The sequence below is a fragment of the Malaclemys terrapin genome, chromosome 2 (genome assembly GCF_027887155.1).
Source record: "Malaclemys terrapin pileata isolate rMalTer1 chromosome 2, rMalTer1.hap1, whole genome shotgun sequence".
In the NCBI taxonomy this organism is placed as follows: Eukaryota; Metazoa; Chordata; order Testudines; family Emydidae; genus Malaclemys; species Malaclemys terrapin.
In genome coordinates, this window is record NC_071506.1 from 61,273,361 (window position 1) to 61,298,620 (window position 25,260).

At 47.8% G+C, this 25,260-nt stretch overlaps 2 protein-coding genes across 5 annotated transcripts in view; one reads left to right on the forward strand and one right to left on the reverse strand.

The window, feature by feature from the left end:
• Positions 1-25,260, forward strand: part of PDE7A (phosphodiesterase 7A) — a 147,419-nt gene that overhangs the window by 119,860 nt on the left and 2,299 nt on the right. For 3 of the 4 annotated variants that reach the window (XM_054021090.1, XM_054021091.1, XM_054021092.1), the window contains 7 exons: positions 1,717-1,812; positions 4,469-4,569; positions 5,627-5,758; positions 6,037-6,128; positions 6,779-6,923; positions 9,054-9,150; positions 24,061-24,141. In XM_054021090.1, coding sequence (XP_053877065.1) covers positions 1,717-1,812; positions 4,469-4,569; positions 5,627-5,758; positions 6,037-6,128; positions 6,779-6,923; positions 9,054-9,150; positions 24,061-24,141 — 744 coding nt within the window. Of the gene's footprint in view, positions 1-1,716; positions 1,813-4,468; positions 4,570-5,626; positions 5,759-6,036; positions 6,129-6,778; positions 6,924-9,053; positions 9,151-24,060; positions 24,142-24,345; positions 24,407-25,260 lie in introns of all 4 variants that reach the window. The other variant, XM_054021093.1, reaches the window with a different exon arrangement.
• Positions 1-25,260, reverse strand: part of MTFR1 (mitochondrial fission regulator 1) — a 76,699-nt gene that overhangs the window by 2,883 nt on the left and 48,556 nt on the right. The gene's annotated exons all lie outside the window — the stretch shown is intronic.

Below are 25,260 nucleotides of genomic sequence, written 5' to 3' on the forward strand. Positions count from 1 at the left end.
TGGCAATTACTTCTGCCAGACGGGCAGGAGAAATAGCAGCTCTCATGGCTCATCCACCATATACGATATTTTTTAAAGACAAGGTTACCCTCAGATTGCATCCCAAATTTCTTCCAAAGGTTCACTCATCATTCCATATTAATGAACCCATACACCTCCCGACTTTTTTCCCGAAACCACATGCAAACTCCTTTGAAGCCTCAATGCATACACTAGATGTTCGCAGAGCCTTGTCATTCTATTTGGATAGAACCAAACCCTTTAGAACCTCCTCTAGACTTTTTGTCTCTGTTGCAGAGCGCTCCAAGGGCATGCCTATTTCTACCCAGAGACTCTCGAACTGGATCTCCCAGTGTATCCGACTGTGCTATCAGATGAAAGGGGTTGCACCTCCAGATGGCATTAGAACACACTCCACTAGATCTCTGGCTGCCTCCATCGCGTTCTTACGCAAAGTCCCCTTGGCTGACATTTGTAAAGCAGCCACCTGGTCATCTGACCATACTTTTGTTAAACACTATGCCCTTATTCAAGGCCCTTTATCTGACATACGCTTGGGCAGGGCGGTACTCTCGACGGCGTTCCTACCAGATCCGAAGTCCCTACCTCCTTAAGATACACTGCTTTTAAGTCACCTGTAGTGGAGCACCCACAGGGACATCTCTCGAAGAAGAAGAGGAGGTTACTCACCCTGTGCAGTAACTGACGTTCTTCGAGATGAGTGTCCCTGTGGGTGCTCCACTACCCACCCTCCTCCCCTCTACTTCGGAGTTGGGGGGCCTCCGTGGTAGAGAAGGAACTGAGGAGACCGGCCACGCATGCGTTCTATTACCCTAGAGTCACAGCGGGGGGGCAGATTCTGAGCATGCGTGGCCGCTATGAGTACTGCTGCAAAAATCTCCGGGCGAAGGCGCAGGGACGCACCAACACCTGTAGTGGAGCACCCACAGGGACACTCATCTCGAAGAACATCAGTTACTGCACAGGGTGAGTAACCTCCTCTTATATGAGGTGGGAAATGTTGTGCTTCTGAGTAAAGCACCTAGCACACTGAGTGGCTGTGTAATTAGTTGTTAAAGTGACACTGTCAAAGTAAATATGCCAAAAACTGATCTAGTTGTCAATATTATGTATGTTTAATTTGCAAGCCTTTCCTTACTGCCTCTGAAATTTAAAAAAAAAAAAAGAAATCAAATGTATGATATGGAATATTTCAGCTCCTAGTAAATGAATGATTATAGCAGTTGCTTTGTAGTACTACAAATTTCATAGCAAATTGCACATTTGTATTTTCTTTGATTTCTGGTTTCAGCAAGGAGTACTTTTGCAAAAAAGAACACATGGTGGAAACTAAATGTAAGGTGTTCAACTTGGGGCAGTTGCCAACATTGACTAGTTTTTTGGCTTAATTACCTCTGTGTTCCATTTTAAGCAATAAACCTACTTAGGTGGATTGCAGGTTTATTGTTTTTAAAGGTACAGTGCCACTGAGTGAGACTCCTCATTGCATAGTTTATTGCTGGTAGTGGACATATTGAGAATCACTGGGGGAAATTATTATTGGACTAGACCAATTAATGCTTATAGAATTCTTATACATTTCAATCTGTTTGCATAACTTTTGAATACAAAAACTTTTAAATAATTTTTCCCTTGTGATGGAAGCACTAATTTAATCTTTTTTAAAATGAATTAATATTTGTATTTTATTTTTAGGAAACAGTCTAGTCAGCTTAACCTTCCACCTGTTTAATCTTCATGGACTGATAGAACACTTCCATTTAGATACGATGAAACTTCGTAGATTTTTAGGTAAATATATTATAGCCTTTTGTTAAAGTGAACATTACTCCTTAACTGCATTTTAAAAGATACCATTTGAAGTACTGCTTACAGTTTAGCAAGAAAGTTTGAATTGCACTAATTTGAAGCTGGTTCCTATAATGGTAGTATTGTGATACTGTGTGCACTTACAAATTTTGGAAATAGCTTAGTTTTAATAATAGCATTAGGGAGGTGAAGGAAAAAAAATTCTACTAAAAGCAGTAAAATTAATTTTGGCAGAAAAATTTGATTTTGCCCAAGAATGTATGAATTTCATGATGCGTCACGGTTGTATGCAGCGGATTATGAAGGCTGAATTTCACATCACAAATGAGGGAAGAGGAGATAGTGAGAATATTATTGAAATATAATGTTGGTTTTGATCTTGGTTTCTGATAAGAAACATAGTTTGTCCTTATCTAACCTGTAGTCATCGCCAGTTCAGTAGTACCAGCTGCTGACACCAATTTCTGCTCAGATCTTTTTAGTAGTATAGAAAAGGATCCAGTCTTGCTCCACTGATTTAGGAATTGAAGCTACTCTCCTTAAAGCTGTACAGGAATGTTTGGGACCTTCATGAGGTGATGCTGTATTGTGTATCCTTGGAGAAAGGTGTAAATTAATATTACTTTTATTTGACAGTGGGAGAGCAGATCTGTTTAATTGTTTATGGACTTAAATTTCTGTATCCTAATGTCCTTGGCACAGTCCCTGGAATGATAGTTCCTTCTTGTTTTCACACAAGAGTCACCATGTGGTGCAACATCTCACTTGTCAGTGATGTCCTGGGATGCCTTTACCATGACTTGTTGCACGAAGACCAAAGACTCATCCCTCACATTGCCTGTTTTCTCCTATATCCTCCAGCTCAGTCTGAAGGGAAGAATAATTCTTGATTGAGCCAGGAGAAGCAGCTCTCTGTTCCCTTTGGCAGGGTTTCTCAGAAGGCTTGATCTGTTTGATACAAAGCATGTTTTTGTGGTAATTAAGTTTGAAAAAGCAAGGATAAATGGGACTATGGGGATTTCTCCCCTCCCCCAGACAGAAAGGACAGGCAGGAGTCCAGTCTGTTCATCAGTCTGTTCAAATGCAAGCTCTGTTTTACAAGTTCCCTAGCAGTTTCTCCTAATAAATGACTGATGTCTCCTTAAGTGAATTCAGGGTCTGTCATCCAAACAAACATATCAGCTGTCCTTAGAAACCTGTAGACTGGAAAGTGAAGGGAGTATCTAGACAAACCTCTTATTTTAGGCTGTCCAGTTTGTCACTGTGACAAATTGTTTGTCTTGTCTCCTTGGTCATCCCCTGGTTATCTGAGGATTTTGTTGTGGCTCTCTACTTGCATTTGTTTGTGTTCTGACTTGGCTAGTATAACTCCACAGAGTAGGGTGTTAACACATGCACAAGATCTCGTGCAGCCTTTGTGGCCCAGGTGACTATTTTGGACATTTGCAAAGCAGTGACTTGGTCTTCAGTACAAACCTTTGCTTCACATCATGCCATCTTTCATTGTTCTAGAGATTATTCCAGATTTGGGCATGTGGTCCTGCAATCCTTATTTAGGTAGATTCTGATCCCACTGCCAGATCAAACAGCTTCTGAATGAAATGGAATGGACATATGCAATCACTTGAAGAGAAAACGGTTACTAACCTATTCTGTAATGGTTGTTCCTTGAGATGCGTTACACATGTCCATTCCACAACCCACTCTTCTTTCTGTTTCTGTCAGACTCTGTCTGGCGAGAAGGGCTGAGGAAGTGGTTAGGGGTGTCTCCGCTCTTTATACCTTCATGTGATGGCACGAGGTAGCAGAGGGCTTGTGCCGCCCCAGTGGGTTACCGTTAAGGGAAAAATCTCCAACAGGTTTGTGGGAACCCAGTGCTCAGTTAAAGTAAAATTATAGAATAGATTACTAACCAGTTTTCTTTTGTTTTTGCTGCAAACTAGTTCCCTTGTACTGATTCTACTCAAGTGACCTTCCACATATTGTAATTGCAGTGCTTAAGGAAAGCAAGAAGGACTTGGAAAGGCAAGCAAAGACAAAAGTCTGGTTCTTATGGGGCTGGTGGCTGGACAGTGGTCAGGAAGGAAAGACTTCTTCACATGTACTGAAACTAAAAGCAGAATAGCTAGCTCTTCTGTCCTTGATGGGTTGCTGTAGGGTACCGTTTTCTGATCAAGGCCCGCCAGTGTGATGTGTGGATTGCCTAAATTATCTATGAGCGATGCAAAAGGTTAGCAGAGGTGTCAGCCCTGCTGTTCTGATGAATAAAATCAACTTCCTGTGTGTGTTCCAGGTTGCCTCAATGTTCAGGCAGACTGGCTTAGCAGAGAGAGAGACTCCTGCTAAGGAGGTGGTTGCTCAGTCAAAATCATAATATTCCAGATCATAAAATTTTGGTTAGAGTTAAATAACTTCATCTCCAGGATGAATTTATACTAAATCTTGCGTTAGCTTAAAAAATATTGTGTCACCACATAAAACCTTTGTGTGAGAGTACTGGAGATGGTTCTACTTAAACAAATTTGATATGTGGCGTTTATATATGTCTTATCAAAAATGTCAATTTGTGATATTTATATTGCTTTTTTTTTTAAATTGCCATTTTAATTAAACCCAGATGTTTGTTTTCTTTATATAGTTATGGTTCAAGAAGATTATCATAGTCAAAACCCTTATCATAATGCAGTTCATGCTGCAGATGTGACTCAGGCCATGCACTGTTATTTAGAAGAACCTAAGGTAATTTGTTTTACGTAACGTGTAAAAGTACAACTATAATGTTTGTATTTTTCTTAATGTTCTGTAAAACCATAAAGATTTTAAGCTACTGGGAAAAAAAAACTTTGCTCCAAGAAGTATGCACATCATTGAGTTAGAAGCTGGAGACCCAAATAACTCAGTTTTTCAAAAGCTGATATATCACTTATGCTTAGTTCACCTTGGATACTAATGAACAAATCTCCTCTGCCAGATGCAGGTTGTAGCAATGTACAAGAGTTGTCTGTCCTTTCTTCTTTCTAAAATGCACATTATGAAAGGGAGATATCTAGCAAAGAGAGTTCTACATTAGGAGCTGAGCAAAGCTAACAGTTGTCAGAGGTGACTTGAATTGCTGGTACTCAGGTATAGGCTACACTCTAAACAGGAAATTTCAGGGGAAAATGCAACTTTCTGATTAGATTAGAGAAGATCCATGGTGTACTGTAGCCAGTTGGAAACCAGCTATCTAGTTCAACACTGATTTTTTTATTGGTTTGGTTTATTCTTGTATAGTAATAGTGGTCTACACTACTCTTGCATAAAGTGACAGAGTCAGATGCATTGGAGCATAAGCTTTTGTGGGTGAATACCCACTTCGTCAGATGCAAGGATTTTTAATTTAAACAGGGATTTTGAAATACTCTCTGGTTGGTAATGGAGTAGCTAACAATTTGAGTGACAGTTCTAACTACCATAAATATTTAAATAGTTATTGCATCTATCTAGATATTATTGATAAGGTCAGATTAAATTGATCTTGAGCCTTTAACTCCTGTAGAGTAATTACTCCTGGATTTCCCTGTACCATGGTTGCTATTAAACTTTAAAAAAAAAAAAAAGTTCTACTAGTACCCTCACCCCGTTCTCCGCATTCACCTTTCTGTGATGGTGCACTTCCTTCAAAGCACTGTATGAAAGATGAAATTGATTGGTCATTTTTGGGACCTTTTTCCAGGGACTGAAAGCTATGGAAAGCCAATCAGAATATTTTCACCTGTGAATGTTCCCATGAATAATACTGTTACATTTATTACAGCTTTCCAAATCTCTAACTCCATGGGATGTTCTGCTCAGTTTAATTGCAGCTGTCACACATGATTTGGATCATCCAGGTGTTAATCAGCCTTTCCTTATTAAAACAAACCATTACTTAGCAACTTTATATAAGGTAAGTGAAAATATCATACTTATCAGAACCAGGTTTGAGTATCTTTTCAGTATAGAAGAATTATATTAACAGTGAAATTGCTAATGTACTCATTTAATGGTAGACTTGAACCTAGGATGTTTATCCCATTGAGTGAAAACAATAAATACAAGCTATTAACATAATAGAAGTGTTAAAAAGTTTGAAAATCATGAACTTTTTAAGAGGCATATAGACTGTAGTGTAAGACTAATCAAATCTTTTAAAATAACAGCAATAATTTTGTTTCTGTTTTGCAGAATATCTCAGTATTAGAAAACCACCACTGGAGATCAGCAGTGGGGTTGTTGAGAGAGTCTGGTTTATTTGCACATATGTCATTAGAAAACAGGTATGTATTTTTTATACAGAGAGTATACACTATATGAAGTTACACAAAATGTATTATCCATGGCATCAGACAACTTTGTAAACAAGTGTTCTGTTAAAATATTACATAGCAATTCATAATCCTAGCTGAATATTCAGATCATTTAAAGATTTAATGGGTGCTATGAGCCTTGCAGGAACAGTTAATTATTCAGTATACTGCTTGGAAACTAGTATTTATTGTGAACACTGTGTGATGGAAGTGTATTCATTATACAAACATTTGATTAGATTGAAAGAAAATATTGACTGACTAGTAAGAGATAATTGTATTCTGTGACCTAAACAGTAACTCATGTTCTGTATTTTTAAATTGCAGCTCTTTTCATCTTCTTTAACAATAGCTAGAATAATTTAGCTTACAAATATTTGCAGTAGGTTTCTCTCTTCCTGAGAGCTACCTGTGAAATTTCAGAGTATTTTTATAAATATTGTAGTTTTAAAACATTTTATATAAACATTTGAAAGTGCTGCACTTACCGCCGTCATGGCGTACAGTTTATGTATACATTCGTATACAGTTGCTACATTCAACTTAAATGTGTCAATATGATGCCTAATTTTTTTCCTCATATTTTCGTGTCTTTGGGTATTTTATATCACTAATTTCAGGAAGCTGATGGAAAGTCAGATAGGTGCTCTGATTCTTGCCACAGACATAAGTCGGCAAAATGAATACCTATCCCTGTTTAGAACCCATTTGGACAGAGGAGACCTATGTTTAGAGGAGGCAGACCATCGCCACTTCATTTTACAGGTGACTGTTTCGAAAGTTTCAGAAGTAAATTGCTTCAAATATCGTACTTTTTTTTTCCTCCCAGGAAAATGGTCTTCATCTGCCATGGGTGACCAGTGAAGAGGGGATGTTTTTATTCTTTAGTTGTGCTTAGTGTGCACAAGGCCTGCTTACACAATGAGATGGAGTACCAGCAAGACCTGCTGAGGCTCCACAAGATCCTCACTCTGTAGAGGGCAAAACTAGCCCTTTCTGCCTGCACATGTTAGAGAGGAGCTTTCTCAATGAAGCAGAGGAAGGAACAGATGAGTCAGAAGCAGAGGAGGGGGAATTAGAAATGGAGGTTAAGGTTTTCAGTTTGTCACTGATCCCAGCAATCAGAAACTGGGTTAACAAATCTTCCATTGAGGTGCAAGTTTTTTGCTCCTCCCTCTAATGAAAATCCCTAAGAGACTGGTTAAGACTGTTTTAGAGTTAGCTTTGGGTCCCTTGATCAATACTCTAAGGTATATTGTGGGGTACTGCTGTATTGTTATGAAGCCTTGGTTTGTGCTGTAAGATACCTCTTGATAGGGAGGCATACAGAAGGCTAAAACACTTCCTTTGAGAAAGAGGAACATTAAACTGTTAGAGTGCAGAAATCCTGTGATTTCAATTGGTCATCCTGTCTACAAAAGTCAATGAATAGTAAGAACCCAGTGTTTGACCTGTCCTGACCAAGCCATAAACAACAAATTTTCTGTTCAGTGGGGACTTATATTTTGTTTTTCAAAAATAAGTAATGCAAGGAAGTAAACTGAACTATAAAAAGCGACAAAGAGTTCTGTGGCATCTTATAGACTAACAGAAGTATTGGCGCATAAGCTTTTGTGGGTGAATACCCACTTTGTCAGATGCAGATAAGGTGCCACAGGACTCTTTGTCGCTTTTTACAGATCCAGACTAGCACGGCTACCCCTCTGATACTAAACTGAACTATATTAACTCAGTCCTACTAGGATCTCTGGCATTGAAACTATGCTATCAGTTAATTCTTTAAAATGTCTTATTGCAGTTATAAAATGGGGTGCGGGGATGTGAAATGGCTTTAAGATAGTGTTTTCCTAACAGATAACTTAATTTTTGGTTAGATTTAATTTAAAATAAATACTGTTTTGTAATTTTATTTTGTATTTAAATGTCTTTATATTGAATGTTCTGCATACAGTGCCCTTGAGAGGTACTTTGTATTTAACTCTCATTCACTTTGTCCAGGATAGACATCTGTTTGCCTTCAGTTTTACTTAGCTCTGTTCATGACCTCTTATAATTCTCCAAATAGCATTCTGTTAGTGTACTATGGTTAAGGCTAAGATTTTGTCACTGATATTTTTAGTAAAAGTCACAGACAGGTCACGGGCAAAACACAAAAAGTCACGGAAGCCGTAACCTGTCCCTAACTTTTACTAAAATTATACCTGACAAAATGGGGATCTGCGGATCCCCACACTACTTCAAGTGGGGCAGCTGCAGGGACTAGGAGCTGCCTGTAGCAGCTGGGGGCTGCGGGGTGCCCTGCTACCTGCAGCTCCGGGCGTCCCTCGCTGCCCGCCGGGGCTGGGAGCTTGGGGATTCCCTGCCACCCCCAGTGTCCGGGAGCTCGGGGGTTCCCCCATAGTGCTGCCCTGGGCGTCAGGTGGTTCCTCCACCACCGCCACCAGTGGCAGAGAGCTTGGGGGTTTCCCCGGTGGCGGCAGGGAGTTCGTGGGGGTCCCCCACTGCTGCTCTCCAGGAGCTCAGGGGGTTCCCCACCATCCCTGGCGGGAGGGAGCTGCAGGGGCCACCACAGGCGGCAGGGGTACCCCACAGCTTCCTGCCCCAGCGGGGGACCCTGCAGCTCCCAACCATCTCAGGCTGAAGTCACGGAGGACGCTGGAATTCACGTATTCTGACTTCGGCGACCTATGTGACTAAATTGCAGCCTTAACTATGGTATATAATTTTAGAGTGAAATGCAAGTGGTTGGGTTTGTTACCCTGATTAGAAAAATGCATGAGACGTTATGGAATACAGTAGTAGCGACTCTAGAAATTATGCTGCTTTTTTGTATTCATGTTTTTGCATGTAGAAAAAAATTGAAAGTAGTGTAACCCAGTATATGTAATTCACCAGATGGCTTTGAAGTGTGCTGATATTTGTAATCCATGCCGGACCTGGGAACTGAGCAAGCAATGGAGTGAAAAAGTAACAGAGGAATTCTTCCATCAAGGCAAGCAAAAGAATAGAAATAGTCTAATCTCATACCAATGAATGTGTAAATGTATCATAAAATGAATATCTGAGAGTCATAGTGACTTTGTGAGATGAAGGGCTATAAATTTAGGCCTAAAGGAGGGTTCAAATAATCCTTTTCTTCTGTTGGCTACATTCTTGAAAGAGGCTGCTGCTTCTACTAACAGCTGATGAAGAATCTGCTTTAACTCAGTACACCCAAAAGTTTCAGATTCTAGTTGAAATGTATTCCTCACTATTAAAGATACTTTAAATGAAGGATTGCCTGTTTTGTGTGTGTGTGTGTGTATATATATATATATAGGGCTGTCAAGCGATTAAAAAAATTAATCATGATTAATCACATAATTAATCACTCTGTTAATAATGAAATACCATTTATATAAATATTTTGGATGTTTTCCACATTTTCAAATATATTAATATCAATTACAACACAGAATATAAAGTGTACAGTGCTCACTTTATATTTATTTTTAAATATAAATATTAGCCCTGTAAAAATAAAAGAAATAGTATTTTTAATTCCCTTAATACAAGTACTATTGTGCAGTCTCTTTATCAGGAAAGTTGAACTTATAAATATAGAATTATGTACAAAACATAAATGCATTCAAAAATAAAACAATGTAAAACTTTCGAGCCTACAAGTCGACTCAGTCCTACTTCTTGTTCAGCCAATCACTCAGACAAAGAAGTTTGTTTACATTTGCAGGAGATAATGCTGCCTGCTCCTTGTTTACAATGTCACCTGAAAGTGTGAACAGGTATTCTCATGGCACTGTTGTAGCTGGCGTTGCAAGATATTTATGTGCCAGATGCGCTAAAGATTTATATGTCCCTTCATGCTTCAGCCACCATTCCAGAGGACTTGTGTCCATGCTGATGACTGGTTCTGTTCGATAACAGGCCAAAGCAGAGTGGACTGACATGTTCATTTTCATCATCTCAGTCAGATGCCATCAGCAGAAGGTTGATTTTATTTTTTGGTAGTTCGAGTTCTGTAGTTTCCGCATCAGAGTGTTGCTCTTGTAAGACTTCGAAAGCGTACTGTACGCCCCGTCCCTCTCAGATTTTGGAAGGCACTTCAGATTCTTAAACCTTGGGTCGAGTGCTGTAGCTATCTTTAAAAATCTCACATTGGCACCTTCTTTGTGTTTTGTCAGATCTGCAGTGAAAGTGTTCTTAAAACGAACAACATGTGCTGGGTCATCATCCGAGACTGCTATAACATGAAATATATGGCAGAATGTGGGTAAAACATAGAGCGGTAGACATACAATTCTCCCCCAAGGAGTTCAGTCACAAATTTAATTAACGCATTTTTTTTTTAACAAACATCATCAGCATGGAAGCATGTCCTCTGGAATGGTGGCCAAAGCATGAATGGGCATACGAATATTTAGCATATCTGGCACATAAATACCTTGCAATGCCGGCTACAAAAGTGCCATGCGAACATCTGTTCTCACTTTCAGGTGACATTGTAAATAAGAAGTAGGCATTATAGCCCATAAATGTAAACAAATTTGTTTGTCTTAGTGATTGGCTGAACAAGAAGTAGGACTGAGTGGACTTGTAGGCTCTACAGTAGGGGTCAGCAGCCTTTCAGAAGTGGTGTGCTAAGTCTTCATTTATTCACTCTGATTTAAAGTTTCGCCTGCCAGTAATACATTTTAACATTTTTAGAAGGTCTCTCTCTATAATATATAACTAAACTATTTTTGTATGTAAAGTAAATAAGGTTCTTCTTCGAGTGCTTGCTCATATCCATTCCATTAGGTGTGCGCGCGCCGCGTGCACGATCGTTGGAAGATTTTTACCCTAGCAACACCGGCGGGTCGGCTGTGGAGCCCCCTAGAGTGGCGCCTTCATGGCGCTGAATATATACCCCAGCCGACCCGGCGCCCCCTCAGTTCCTTCTTACCGCCCCTGACGGTCGTTGGAACTGTGGAGCGCGGCATAGCTGTCCTCCACTCTCCCTAGCTTACTTAGTCATTCAAAGTTATAGTTATAGTTGTAGTTCTAGTGTTTATAGTTAAATAGTTTTAAAGTTGTTATAGTTGTTATTGTAGTTCAGCGGGTTAAGGGGGTCGTCTCCCCCTTTCTCCCCCGGCCGCGGGCCCGGGCTCATGCCCAACGCTCCCGGCTTCAAGCAGTGCGCCTCCTGCGCTAAGCCTATGCCAACGAGCGACCCGCACGACTCCTGTTTGAAGTGCCTGGGAGAGTCCCACCAAACAGACAAATGCAAGATCTGTAAGGCCTTCAAACCAAGAACCAAGAAGGAGCGGGACTTTCGGCTCAGGCAACTCCTAATGGAGGCGGCACTTAGCCCGGACACTCCTTCCACAGGCCAGACTCCGACGCCTAGCACTTCGGTGCGCAGTGCCCCGGCGGCACCGGCTATGACGACCACGCGAGTGGCGTCAGACAAGCCTCCCCGGCACCGGACCTCGTCGGCACCGCAAACACAGCAAGTGCCGCGGCGCCGGTCATTATCCCCAGGGCATAAAAAAGCCCATAAGACGGGGACGTCCGTGCCGAAGACGCCGGCTCCCCCAGTGCCGGGGGTAGAGCCGCGTCCGCCGGTGGAGCAACGGAAACAGGCGCCTCCAGCACCGTCGACTCCGGCGCCGAGGCCGTCGAGTCCGGTACAAATAGCGTCTCCACCGAGGCCGGCGGTGATACAGTGTCTCCCGTCGACTCCAGAGACCTTCGCGGCGGCGAGAGACTTGATAGCTCTCACGGAGCCGGCACCGCCTCAACCACCGGCACCGACTGTACCGTTGACTCGCCCGGTACAGTCAAGAGGGAAACCTGCCTTGATGCGCCCTCCATCACAAGGGCTGGAACCTCGGCGCCGATCCAGGTCCCGAAGCAGGTCCCCACGCCGCTCGCAGTCCCGGCACCGAATATCGTCTCGGCACCGGTCGTACTCGCGGCCAAGATCCTCGTCGCGGCACCGGTCTACGTCTCGGCACCGCTATGATCGTCGGCACCGATCAACGTCGAGACGTAGTTCTCGGCACCGCCACGCTCGACGCTCGACGTCGAGAGGCCGCTCCCGGCACCGGGCATACTCTAGGTCCTCGTCGAGGTCCAGATCTGACTCCCGGCACCGACGAGGTCATCGGCACCGGTCGCGGTCCCGGCACCGATCGCCGGCACCGCACAGAGATAGATCATCTCCGGACCGGCACCGTGCGGCACCGCAGACCACGGGGATCGTTTCATCTTTCGCGGCACCGCCATGGCCGAGGAACGAGACTTGGGCCATTGGCAGGAGAGGGCAGAGGACCACTCTCATGGACCATCTCACTGGTCGTTTTGGACCCCGTGGGCGTATCACCAGGAGCAAGGGGCTTCATTACCATCGACCTCTCGCTCGGGTCACTCGGTCAGAAGAGCCCCAGAATCCACCATCTCTCGGCCTCCGCCTGGAGGCATGGAGGCTTCTGTGTCCACACCACCCGACACCGTGGACCCAAGTGCAGGTGACGCTCCGACCCAAGACCAGGGGGACCGGGACCCCCCCTTGGATCCACTACCACCGGAGGCGTCCTCCTCCTCCTCTCCGGATGAGGCAGTGGCGGGCACTTCATGCACGGGTCCCCCTCCGATAGATCTTCGGGCTCACCAGGATCTCCTGCGCAGGATGGCCCGTAATATGGACCTGCAGACGGAGGAGATAGTGGAGGTGCACGACCCGATCGTGAATATCCTTGGATCGGATGCCCCATCGAGGGTGGCGTTACCCTTGATCCGCACGATCCAAACGAACGCGGATACGATATGGCAGACTCCTGCCTCCATTCCACCTACAGCGAGAGGGGTGGAAAGGAAATACTTTGTCCCATCTAAGGACTATGGGTACTTGTACACACACCCCCAACCGTGTTCACTGGTGGTGGAATCAGTGAATGCACGAGAGCGCCACGGCCAGCAGGCTGCAGCGCCAAAATCAAAAGAGGCTAAGCGGCTTGATCTGTTTGGCCGTAAGGTTTACTCAGCCGGAGGGCTACAACTTAGAGCGGCGAATCAACAGGCGCTACTGAGCCGCTACAATTTCAACTCCTGGAACTCTATGGGGAAGTTTAAGGAGTTGATTCCCCAAGAGTCCAGGGAAGAGTTTGGAGCCATGGTTGAGGAGGGTAAGAAGGTGGCTCGGACCTCCTTACAGGCCTCCCTGGACATAGCGGACTCGGCCGCAAGGACCCTGGCCGCAGGTATCGCTATGCGCAGGACCTCCTGGCTCCAAGTTTCGGGTTTGCCCCCTGAATTACAGCAGACCCTACAGGATTTGCCCTTTGAAGGACAGGGGCTGTTCTCGGAGAAGACGGACTCTCGATTGCAGAGCCTCAAAGACTCCAGGACAATCATGCGCTCCTTGGGGATGCATGTTGCGGGTCCCCAGCGCAGACCATTTAGGCCGCAGCCTCAACGTTTTTACCCCCCTCCACCTCGTCAGAGACAGGACCCTGCCAGAAGGCGAGGGCGAGGTGGTAGGAGAAGATGGGCTGGCCCTCAACCCGGTCAGAACCAAGGGCCACCAAGACCACCTTCAGGTCCTAGACAGAACTTTTGAAGGTGCGGTCAAGGACGGCGCCCCAGTCATCCCCCAGGATCCAGCTCCCTCCTTTCGGGATCGCCTCTCCCACTTCCACCGTGCTTGGTCCCTTATAACTTCGGACCGTTGGGTCCTCCGCACGGTGGAGAGGGGATACGCTATCCAGTTTTCTTCTATCCCCCCCTCCCACCCCCCTTCCCCGTCCCTCTTCAGGGACCCTTCTCACGAGCAACTTCTTACACAGGAGGTTTCTACGCTCCTTGCCATGGGGGCCATCGAGGAGGTTCCGATAGAGTTAAGGGGCAGGGGATTTTATTCCCGTTACTTCCTGATCCCCAAGTCCAAGGGAGGTCTGCGGCCCATCTTGGACTTGCGCGGACTCAACAAATTCGTAGTAAAGTTGAAGTTCCGCATGGTCTCTTTGGGGGCCATTATCCCTTCCCTCGATCCTGGAGACTGGTTCGCCGCCCTCGACATGAAAGACGCATACTTTCATATTGCAATTTACCCACCTCACAGACGCTTCCTGCGATTCGTGGTAAACATGGTGCACTACCAATTTACAGTCCTTCCCTTCGGCCTATCCTCGGCCCCAAGAGTGTTCACGAAATGTATGGCTGTCGTGGCAGCGTACCTTCGTCGGCAAGGAATACAGGTGTTCCCGTACCTAGACGACTGGCTGGTGCGCGGTCGCACCAAGGAGCAAGTTCAAGCTCACGTCCACAGAATAGTGCACATATTCAACGAGTTGGGCATCCTACTCAACAAGGACAAATCCACTCTAGAACCTACCCAGAGAATAGAATTCATCGGCGCAGTTCTAGACTCCGGGCGTGCACAAGCCATCCTGCCAGACAACCGCTTTGGCACCATCACGAACCTCATTCAAGGGCTCAAGGCCTTCCCAACTACCACGGTGAGGTCGTGCCTTACCCTGCTGGGTCACATGGCTTCCTGCACGTACGTAACCAGGCATGCCAGACTTCGGCTTCGCCCACTTCAAACCTGGGTGTCATCAATATACCGTCCACATCGAGACAGCCTGAACATGGTGGTCACGGTCCCGAACTCGGTCCTGGCCTCCCTCACCTGGTGGCTAGATCGCAATGTGGTCTGCGAGGGGATGCCATTTCACGCCCCACAACCCTCTCTGCACCTGGTCACAGACGCGTCATCTCTGGGTTGGGGCGCCCATCTCAACGAACACCATACCCAGGGCCTGTGGACTGCACCCCAGTTAGCCCTGCACATCAATGTTCGGGAGCTGATGGCGGTGCGCCTGGCGTGCCAGGCATTCCTCAATCTCCTACGTGGCCGCTGTGTGTTAGTTCTCATCGACAACACCACGGCCATGTTCTACATCAACAAGCAAGGAGGAGCACGTTCGTCAATTCTATGCCAAGAGGCCATTCGCCTGTGGGACTTCTGCATCGCCCACTCAATCCATCTCACGGCATCGTTCCTCCCTGGAGTCCAGAACACTCTAGCGGACCGACTCAGCAGGTCCTTCCAAACGCACGAGTGGTCTATCCGTCCGGACATTATACATTCCATCTTCCAGAGGTGGGGGTTTCCCCAGATAGACCTGTTTGCATCTCGAGACAACAGGAAGTGCCACGTGTTCTGCTCCCTACAAGGTCGAGCTCCGGGCTCCCTCTCGGACGCCTTTCTGCTTCCCTGGAAAGACCACCTGTTTTATGCCTTCCCTCCGTTTCCTCTGGTCCACAAGGTACTGCTCAAACTGCGCAGAGACCAGGCACAGGTAATTCTGATCGCTCCTGCATGGCCAAGACAACATTGGTACACCACACTGTTGGAGCTCTCGGTTCAGACACCGATCCCGCTTCCGTTGGATCCGGATCTCATCTCTCAGGACCACGGCCGGTTGCGTCACCCCGACCTCCAATCACTCCACCTCACGGCGTGGCTGCTCCATGGTTCACCCAGGCAGAGCAGCAATGCTCGCACTCTGTCCAACAGATTCTGCTGAGCAGTAGGAAGCCCTCAACACGCACCACGTACCTGGCCAAGTGGAAGCGGTTCTCTTGTTGGTGCGAACAACGAGCCATGTCCCCGTTGCAGGCACCCATTCCTCTCATTTTGGAATATCTCCTCTCCCTAAAATAGCAGGGGTTGGCGATATCTTCAATTAGAGTTCACCTGGCCGCTATATCGGCCTTTCACCCAGGGGAACTCGCGTCCTCGGTATTCTCTAACCCGATGGTCGTTAGATTCCTCAAGGGCTTAGACCGGATGTACCCACAACAACGTCAGCCCGTTCAGACGTGGGACCTCAACCTGGTTCTCTCCAAGCTCACAGGTCCTCCATTCGAGCCACTGGCCACCTGTTCTCTTTTGTACCTATCCTGGAAGACAGCCTTCCTTGTAGCCATCACCTCAGCAAGGCGCGTTTCTGAACTCAGGGCGCTTACATCCGAGCCCCCTTATACAGTTTTCCATAAGGATAAAGTGCAGCTTCGTCCACATCCTGCCTTTCTCCCTAAGGTGGTTTCTCCTTTTCATATCAACCAGGACATCTTTCTCCCGGTCTTTCATCCCAAACCACATGCCACTCGCCAGGATCAACGTTTGCATTCCCTGGACGTACGAAGGGCCCTGGCCTTCTATATTGACCGCACAAAGCACTTTAGAAAGACGACGCAACTCTTCGTTGCAGTGGCCGACCGAATGAAAGGCTCACCGGTCTCCTCACAACGCCTATCCTCCTGGATTACGTCTTGCATCCGGACTTGCTATGACCTGGCAGGTGTCTCAGCACCGCACCTCACCGCTCACTCCACGAGGGCCCAGGCTTCCTCGACGGCTTTCCTGGCACAAGTTCCGATTCAGGACATTTGTAGAGCAGCGGTTTGGTCATCAGTCCACACATTTATAGCTCACTATGCACTAGTGCAGCAGTCCAGAGACGATGCTGCTTTCGGATCAGCGGTTTTGCACACAACAATGTCTCACTCCGACCCCACCACCTAAGTTGGGCTTGGGAGTCACCTAATGGAATGGATATGAGCAAGCACTCGAAGAAGAAAAGACGGTTACTCACCGTTGTAACTGTTGTTCTTCGAGATGTGTTGCTCATATCCATTCCAAACCCGCCCCCCGTCCCCACTGTCGGAGTAGCCGGCAAGAAGGAACTGAGGGGGCGCCGGGTCGGCTGGGGTATATATTCAGCGCCATGAAGGCGCCACTCTAGGGGGCTCCACAGCCGACCCGCCGGTGTTGCTAGGGTAAAAATCTTCCGACGATCGTGCACGCGGCGCGCGCACACCTAATGGAATGGATATGAGCAACACATCTCGAAGAACAACAGTTACAACGGTGAGTAACCGTCTTTTTTTAAAATGTTTAAGAAGCTTCATTTAAAATTACATTAAAATGCAGAGCCCCCTAGACCGGTGGCCAGGACTCAGGCAGTGTGAGTGCCACTGAAAATCAGCTCACGTGCTGCCTTTTGCATGCGTGCCATAGGTTGCCTACCCCTGCTCTAAAGTTTTGCATTGTTTTGTTTTTGTGTGCAGTAATGTCACACACAAAAAAATCTACATTTGTGCTTTCACGATAAAGAGATTGCACTTACCGTACTTGTATGAGGTGAATTGAAAAATACAATTTATTTTGTTTATCATTTTTACAGTGCAAATATTTGTAATAAAATTATATAAAGCACTGTACACTTTGTATGCTGTATTGTAATTGAAATCAGTCTATTTGAAAATGTAGAAAAACATCTAAAATATTTAATAAATTTAGTATTCAATTGTATAACAATGCAGTTAAAACTGCAATTAATTAATCGTGATTAATTGTTTTGAATTGTGCGAGTTAACTGCAATTAATTGACAGCCCTAATATTTATATCTGCTCTTATATTGGATTATATTTTTGCAGAATGCATTTTAAAAGTAAAGATTCAGTTGTAATACATAGAATCTATTCTCTCAAGGTGACTTGCCTTCCTTGAATGGTTGCCTAAAACAGATTTGGTTGTGTATATTATGAATTAACAATTCCAGAATGCTTACAGTTAAAAATTACTTTTCTAAGTAATTGTTCTTCTTCGAGTGCTTGCTCATATCCATTCCATTAGGTGTGTGCGCGCCACGTGCACGATCGTCGGAAGATTTTCTACCCTAGCAACACCGGCGGGTCGGCTGTGGAGCCCCCTAGAGTGGCGCCTTCATGGCGCTGAATATATACCCCAGCCGACCCGGCGCCCCCTCAGTTCCTTCTTACCGCCCCTGACGGTCGTTGGAACTGTGGAGCGCGGCATAGCTGTTCTCCACTCTCCCTAGCTTAGTTAGTTATTCGCAGTTGTAGTTATAGTTATAGTTCTAGTGTTTGTAGTTTAATAGTTAAATAGTTTTAAAGTTGTTAGATTTGTTATAATAGTCCAGGGGACTAAGGGGGTCGTCGCCCCCTTTCTCCCCCGGCCGCGGGCCCGGGCTCATGCCCAGAGCTCCCGGCTTCAAGCAGTGCGCCTCCTGCGCTAAACCTATGCCCACGAGCGACCCGCACGACTCCTGTCTGAAGTGCCTGGGAGAGTCCCACCAAACAGATAAGTGCAAGATCTGTAAGGCCTTCAGACCAAGGACCAAGAAAGAGCGGGACTTTCGGCTCCGGCAACTCCTGATGGAGGCGGCACTTAGCCCGGACACTCCTTCTACGAGCCAGGCCCAGGCACCTAGCGCCTCGGTGCGCAGTGCCCCAGCAGCACCGGCAATGCCGACAACGCGGGCGGTGTCGGACAAACCTCCCCGGCACCGGACCTCGTCGGCACCGCAGCAGGCACCTCGGCGCCGGTCATTATCCCCGGGGCATAAAAAAGCCCATAAGACGGGGACCTCTATACCGAAGACGCCGGCTCCCCCAGTGCCGGGGGTAGAGCCGAGTGCGCCGGTGGAGCACCGGAAACAGGTGCCTCCAGCACTGTCGACTCCGGCACCGAGGCCGTTGAGTCCGGTGCAGATAGCGTCTCCACCGAGACCGGCGGTAATACAACTCCCGTCGACTCCGGAGACCTTCGTGGCGGCGAGAGACTTGATAGCTCTCACGGAGCCGGCACCGCCTCAACCACTGGCACCGACGGCACCGTTGACCCGCCCGGTCCAGTCAAGGGGGAAACCTGCCTTGATGCGCCCTCCATCACAAGGGCTGGAACCTCGGCACCGGTCCAGGTCCAGAAGCAGGTCCCCACGCCGCTCGCAGTCCCGGCACCGAATATCACCTCGGCACCGGTCGTACTCGCGGCCAAGATCTTCGTCTCGGCACCGGTCTACGTCTCGGCACCGCTATGATCGTCGGCACCGATCAACGTCGAGACGTAGTTCTCGGCACCGCTACGGTCGACGCTCGACGTCGAGAGGCCACTCCCGGCACCGGGCATACTCCAGGTCCTCGTCGAGGTCCAGATCCGGCTCCCGGCACCGACGAGGTCATCGGCACCGATCGCGGTCCCGGCACCGTTCGCCGGCACCGCGCAGAGATAGATCATCTCCGGACCGGTACCGTGCGGCACCGCAGCCCACGGAGATCGTTTCATCTCTCTTGGCACCGCCATGGCCGTCAAGATCGGTGTCTCGCTCCTCGGAGGACCTGTCGAGATCGGCATACCCCCCTCAAGGGCAAGCCGAGGAACGGAACTTGGGCCATTGGCAGGAGATGGCAGAGGACCACTCTCATGGACCATCTCACTGGTCATTTTGGACCCCGTGGGCGTACCACCAGGAGCAAGGGGCTCCAATACCATCGACCTCTCGCTCGGGTCACTCGGTTAGAAGGGCCCCAGAATCCACCATCTCTCGGCCTCCGCCAGGGTGCATGGAAGCTTCCGTGTCCACGCCACCTGACACCATAGACCCGAGTACAGGTGATGCTCCGGCCCAAGAGCAAGGGGATCAGGACCCCCCCTTGGATCCAGTACCACCGGAGGCGTCTTCCTCCTCCTCTCCGGATGAGGCAGTGGCGGGCACTTCATGTACGGGTCCCCCTCCGATAGATCTTCGGGCTCACCAGGATCTCCTGCGTAGGATGGCCCGTAATATGGACCTGCAGGCGGAGGAGATAGTGGAAGTACAGGACCCTATCGTGAACATCCTCGGAGCGGATGCCCCATCGAGGGTGGCGCTACCCCTGATCCGCACGATACAAACCAATGCGGATACGATATGGCAAACTCCTGCCTCTATCCCACCCACAGCGAGAGGGGTGGAAAGGAAGTACTTTGTCCCGTCTAAGGACTACGGGTACTTGTATACCCACCCCCAACCGTGTTCACTGGTGGTGGAATCAGTGAACGCACGAGAGCGCCACAGCCAGCAGGCTGCAGCGCCTAAATCAAAAGAGGCTAAGCGGCTCGATTTGTTTGGCCGTAAGGTTTACTCAGCCGGAGGGCTGCAACTTAGAGCGGCGAACCAACAGGCGCTATTGAGCCGTTACAATTTTAACTTCTGGAACTCTATGGGGAAGTTTAAGGAGTTGATTCCCCAAGAGTCCAGGGAAGAGTTTGGAGCCATGGTAGAGGAGGGTAAGAAGGTGGCTCGGACCTCCTTGCAGGCCTCCTTGGACATAGCAGACTCAGCTGCGAGGACCCTGGCTTCGGGTATCGCTATGCGGAGGATCTCCTGGCTTCAAGTTTCGGGTTTGCCTCCGGAGCTACAGCAAACCCTACAGGATCTGCCCTTTGAGGGACATGGATTGTTCTCGGACAAGACGGACTCTCGCCTGCAGAGCCTCAAGGACTCGAGAACAATCATGCGCTCCCTGGGGATGCATGTTGTGGGCCCTCAGCGCAGGCCATTTAGGCCGCAGCCTCAGCGCTTCTACCCCCCCCCGCCTCGTCAGAGACAGGACTCGACCCGGAGGCGAGGGCGAGGTGGTAGAAGAAGGTGGGCCGGCCCTCAACCCGGCCAGAACCAAGGGCCACCTAGACCACCTTCAGGCCCCAGGCAGAACTTTTGAAGGTGCGGTCGAGGACGGCGCCCCAGTCATCCCCCAGGATCCAGCCCCCTCCTTTCGGGATCGTCTCTCCCACTTCCACCGTGCTTGGTCCCTTATAACTTCGGACCGTTGGGTCCTCCGCACAGTGGAGAGGGGATACACTATCCATTTTTCTTCTATCCCCCCCTCTCACCCCCCTTCCCCGTCCCTCTTCAGGGACCCTTCTCACGAGCAACTTCTTATACAGGAGGTTTCCACGCTCCTTGCTATGGGGGCCATAGAGGAGGTTCCAGTAGAGTTAAGGGGCAGGGGATTTTATTCCCGTTACTTCCTGATCCCCAAGTCCAAAGGAGGCCTGCGGCCCATCTTGGACTTGCGCGGACTCAACAAATTCGTAGTAAAGTTGAAGTTCCGCATGGTCTCTTTGGGGGCCATTATCCCTTCCCTCGATCCTGGAGACTGGTTCGCCGCCCTCGACATGAAAGACGCATACTTTCACATCTCAATTTACCCACCTCACAGACGCTTCCTGCGATTCGTGGTAAACATGGTGCACTACCAATTTGCAGTCCTTCCATTCGGCCTATCCTCGGCCCCAAGAGTGTTCACGAAATGTATGGCTGTCGTGGCAGCGTACCTTCGTCGGCAGGGGATACAGGTGTTCCCGTACCTAGACGACTGGCTGGTACGCGGTCGCACCAAGGAGCAAGTTCAAGCTCACGTCCACATAATAGTGCACACATTCAACGAGTTGGGCATCCTACTCAACAAGGACAAATCCACTCTAGAACCTACCCAGAGAATAGAATTCATAGGCGCAGTTCTAGACTCCAGACGTGCACAAGCCACCCTGCCAGACAACCGATTTGGCACCATCACGAGCCTCATTCAAGGGCTCCAGGCGTTCCCAACTACCACGGTGAGGTCGTGCCTTACCCTGCTGGGTCACATGGCCTCCTGCACGTACGTAACCAGGCATGCCAGACTTCGGCTTCGCCCACTCCAGACCTGGGTGTCGTCAATATATCGACCAAATCGGGACAGCCTGAACATGGTGGTCACGGTCCCGATCTCGGTCCTGACCTCCCTCACCTGGTGGCTAGATCACAATGTGGTCTGCGAGGGGATGCCATTTCACGCCCCACAACCCTCTCTGCACCTGGTCACAGACGCTTCATCTCTGGGTTGGGGCGCCCATCTCAACGAACACCATACCCAGGGCCTGTGGACTGCACCCCAGCTAGCCCTGCACATCAATGTTCGGGAACTGATGGCGGTGCGCCTGGCGTGCCAGGCATTTCTCAACCTCCTACGTGGCCGATGTGTGTTAGTTCTCATCGACAACACCACGGCCATGTTTTACATCAACAAGCAAGGAGGAGCACGTTCATCAATTCTATGCCAAGAGGCCATTCGCCTGTGGGACTTCTGCATCGCCCACTCAATCCATCTCACGGCATCGTTCCTCCCTGGAGTCCAGAACACTCTAGCGGACCGACTCAGCAGGTCCTTCCAGACGCACGAGTGGTCTATCCGTCCGGACATCATACATTCCATCTTCCGGAGGTGGGGGTTTCCCCAGATAGACCTGTTTGCATCTCGAGACAACAGGAAGTGCCACGTGTTCTGCTCCCTACAAGGTCGAGCTCCGGGCTCCCTCTCGGATGCGTTTCTCCTTCCCTGGAAAGACCACCTGTTTTATGCCTTCCCTCCGTTTCCTCTGGTCCACAAGGTACTGTTAAAATTGCGCAGAGACCAGGCACAGGTAATTCTGGTCGCTCCAGCGTGGCCGAGACAACATTGGTACACCACACTGTTGGAACTCTCGGTTCAGACACCGATCCCGCTTCCGTTGTGTCCGGATCTCATCTCTCAGGACCACGGCCGGCTGCGTCACCCCGACCTGCAATCACTCCACCTCACGGCGTGGCTGCTCCATGGTTCACCCAGGCAGAGCAGCAATGCTCACACTCTGTCCAACAGATTCTGCTGAGCAGTAGGAAGCCCTCAACACGCACCACGTACCTGGCCAAGTGGAAGCGGTTCTCCTGTTGGTGCGAACAACGAGCCATGTCCCCGTTGCAGGCACCCATTCCTCTCATTTTGGAATATCTCCTCTCCCTAAAACAGCAGGGGTTGGCGATATCTTCAATTAGAGTTCACCTGGCCGCTATATCAGCCTTTCACCCAGGGGAACTCGCGTCCTCGGTATTCTCTAACCCGATGGTCGTTAGATTCCTCAAGGGCTTAGACCGGATGTACCCACAACAACGTCAGCCCGTTCAGACGTGGGACCTCAACCTGGTTCTCTCCAAGCTCACAGGTCCTCCATTCGAGCCACTGGCCACCTGTTCACTTTTGTACCTATCCTGGAAGACAGCCTTCCTTGTAGCCATCACCTCAGCAAGGCGCGTTTCTGAACTCAGGGCGCTTACATCCGAGCCCCCTTATACAGTTTTCCATAAGGATAAAGTGCAGCTTCGTCCACATCCTGCCTTTCTCCCTAAGGTGGTTTCTCCTTTTCACATCAACCAGGACATCTTTCTCCCGGTCTTTCATCCCAAACCACATGCCACTCGCCAGGATCAACGTTTGCATTCCCTGGACGTACGAAGGGCCCTGGCCTTCTATATTGACCGCACAAAGCACTTTAGAAAGACGACGCAACTCTTCGTTGCAGTGGCCGACCGAATGAAAGGCTCACCGGTCTCCTCACAACGCCTATCCTCCTGGATTACGTCTTGCATCCGGACTTGCTATGACCTGGCAGGTGTCTCAGCACCGCACCTCACCGCTCACTCCACGAGGGCCCAGGCTTCCTCGACGGCTTTCCTGGCACAAGTTCCGATCCAGGACATTTGTAGAGCAGCGGTTTGGTCATCAGTCCACACATTTACAGCTCACTATGCACTAGTGCAGCAGTCCAGAGACGATGCTGCTTTTGGATCAGCGGTTTTGCACACAGCAATGTCTCACTCCGACCCCACCACCTAAGTTGGGCTTGGGAGTCACCTAATGGAATGGATATGAGCAAGCACTCGAAGAAGAAAAGACGGTTACTCACCGTTGTAACTGTTGTTCTTCGAGATGTGTTGCTCATATCCATTCCAAACCCGCCCCCCGTCCCCACTGTCGGAGTAGCCGGCAAGAAGGAACTGAGGGGGCGCCGGGTCGGCTGGGGTATATATTCAGCGCCATGAAGGCGCCACTCTAGGGGGCTCCACAGCCAACCCGCCGGTGTTGCTAGGGTAGAAAATCTTCCGACGATCGTGCACGCGGCGCGCACACACCTAATGAATGGATATGAGCAACACATCTCGAAGAACAACAGTTACAACGGTGAGTAACCGTCTTTTCTCTCTTTAGGAGATGTTGAAAAAAAATATCACTTGGGTGTGAGTCCACTGTGTGATCGACAGTCAGAAACCATTGCCAACATCCAGATTGGTAACTACAAATATATGTATATGAACAGTTTAAAATCTTTCAGTGGTTCCCTTTAATGACAATTTTTAGAGGAAGGAAAGCTATCTTTGCCTATAAATCTTAAAATTTGCACTTTATTTGTCTTCTTTTTTGTGTTCATTTGGCAATGCTCCTTCACCACGAGCAATTTTTTTCTTTGCTTTAAAATTTTTCCTTTGAATTTAGTACTCGTGAAAGGTGCTCGATTGATAGTCCTGGAGACTGAAGTCCTGTATCCATAGAGCAGGTACAGAATAGGCAGCAGCAATGCAGCCTTTCCCATACTACTTCTCCAATGTGCCTTAATCCTAACCTGGAATGACAAACTCCAGAGTTAGAGGACATTTCATTCACCTACCCATTCAGTCCTTGGTGCCTCTAGTGAAGCTGCCAGTTGACTTAGCCTTTTGGAATGTGGACACCTATTCACTGGGAACTGGTTTAAAGATAGTCTTAAAGCACAAAATTTCATGTAGGCCAATGGACAGCTGTTAGATTATTTTTGATCACTGCCAGCCTGGGCTAGATTTATACCAGAGACAGAAGTGAAAGGATTTTCCCATTAATAAACATTGACTTTTTTCAAAAAAAGTTTTCTTTTCGTATAGATTGAATGGGAATGAATGAAAAATTATGTTCTACTATATTAAGCAGATAAATAAATTTTAACCTCAGTCATAATTTGAATTTTTTTATTTCATATAAAATTGGAAATGTAAAAAAAATTGTGACTTTGGTTCTCACAAATTATACTAAATTACATCAATTATAACCAATCAGATTGCTGAATAGCTGACCATAATTTTGATTTTTTTAAAAATATATATATATTTTTTTAAATAAGGCAAAAGTATAGTTCTGGCAACCTTATCTTTAAATTTTTGTTTGCCTATATAGAGCCAGATTTTTAAAGGTATTTAGGCATCTCACAGCCATTGAAATCAATGGGAGTTAGGCACCTGAATACCCTTAAAAATCTTAGACATAGACAAAATACTGTTGTGTGTGTGTGTATATAGGGCAGTTGCTTATTTCAAGCTATCATTTGCTGCACAACACTGGGAGCCCTTTAAATTGTGGAGGCCATTAGTGATCGTTGCC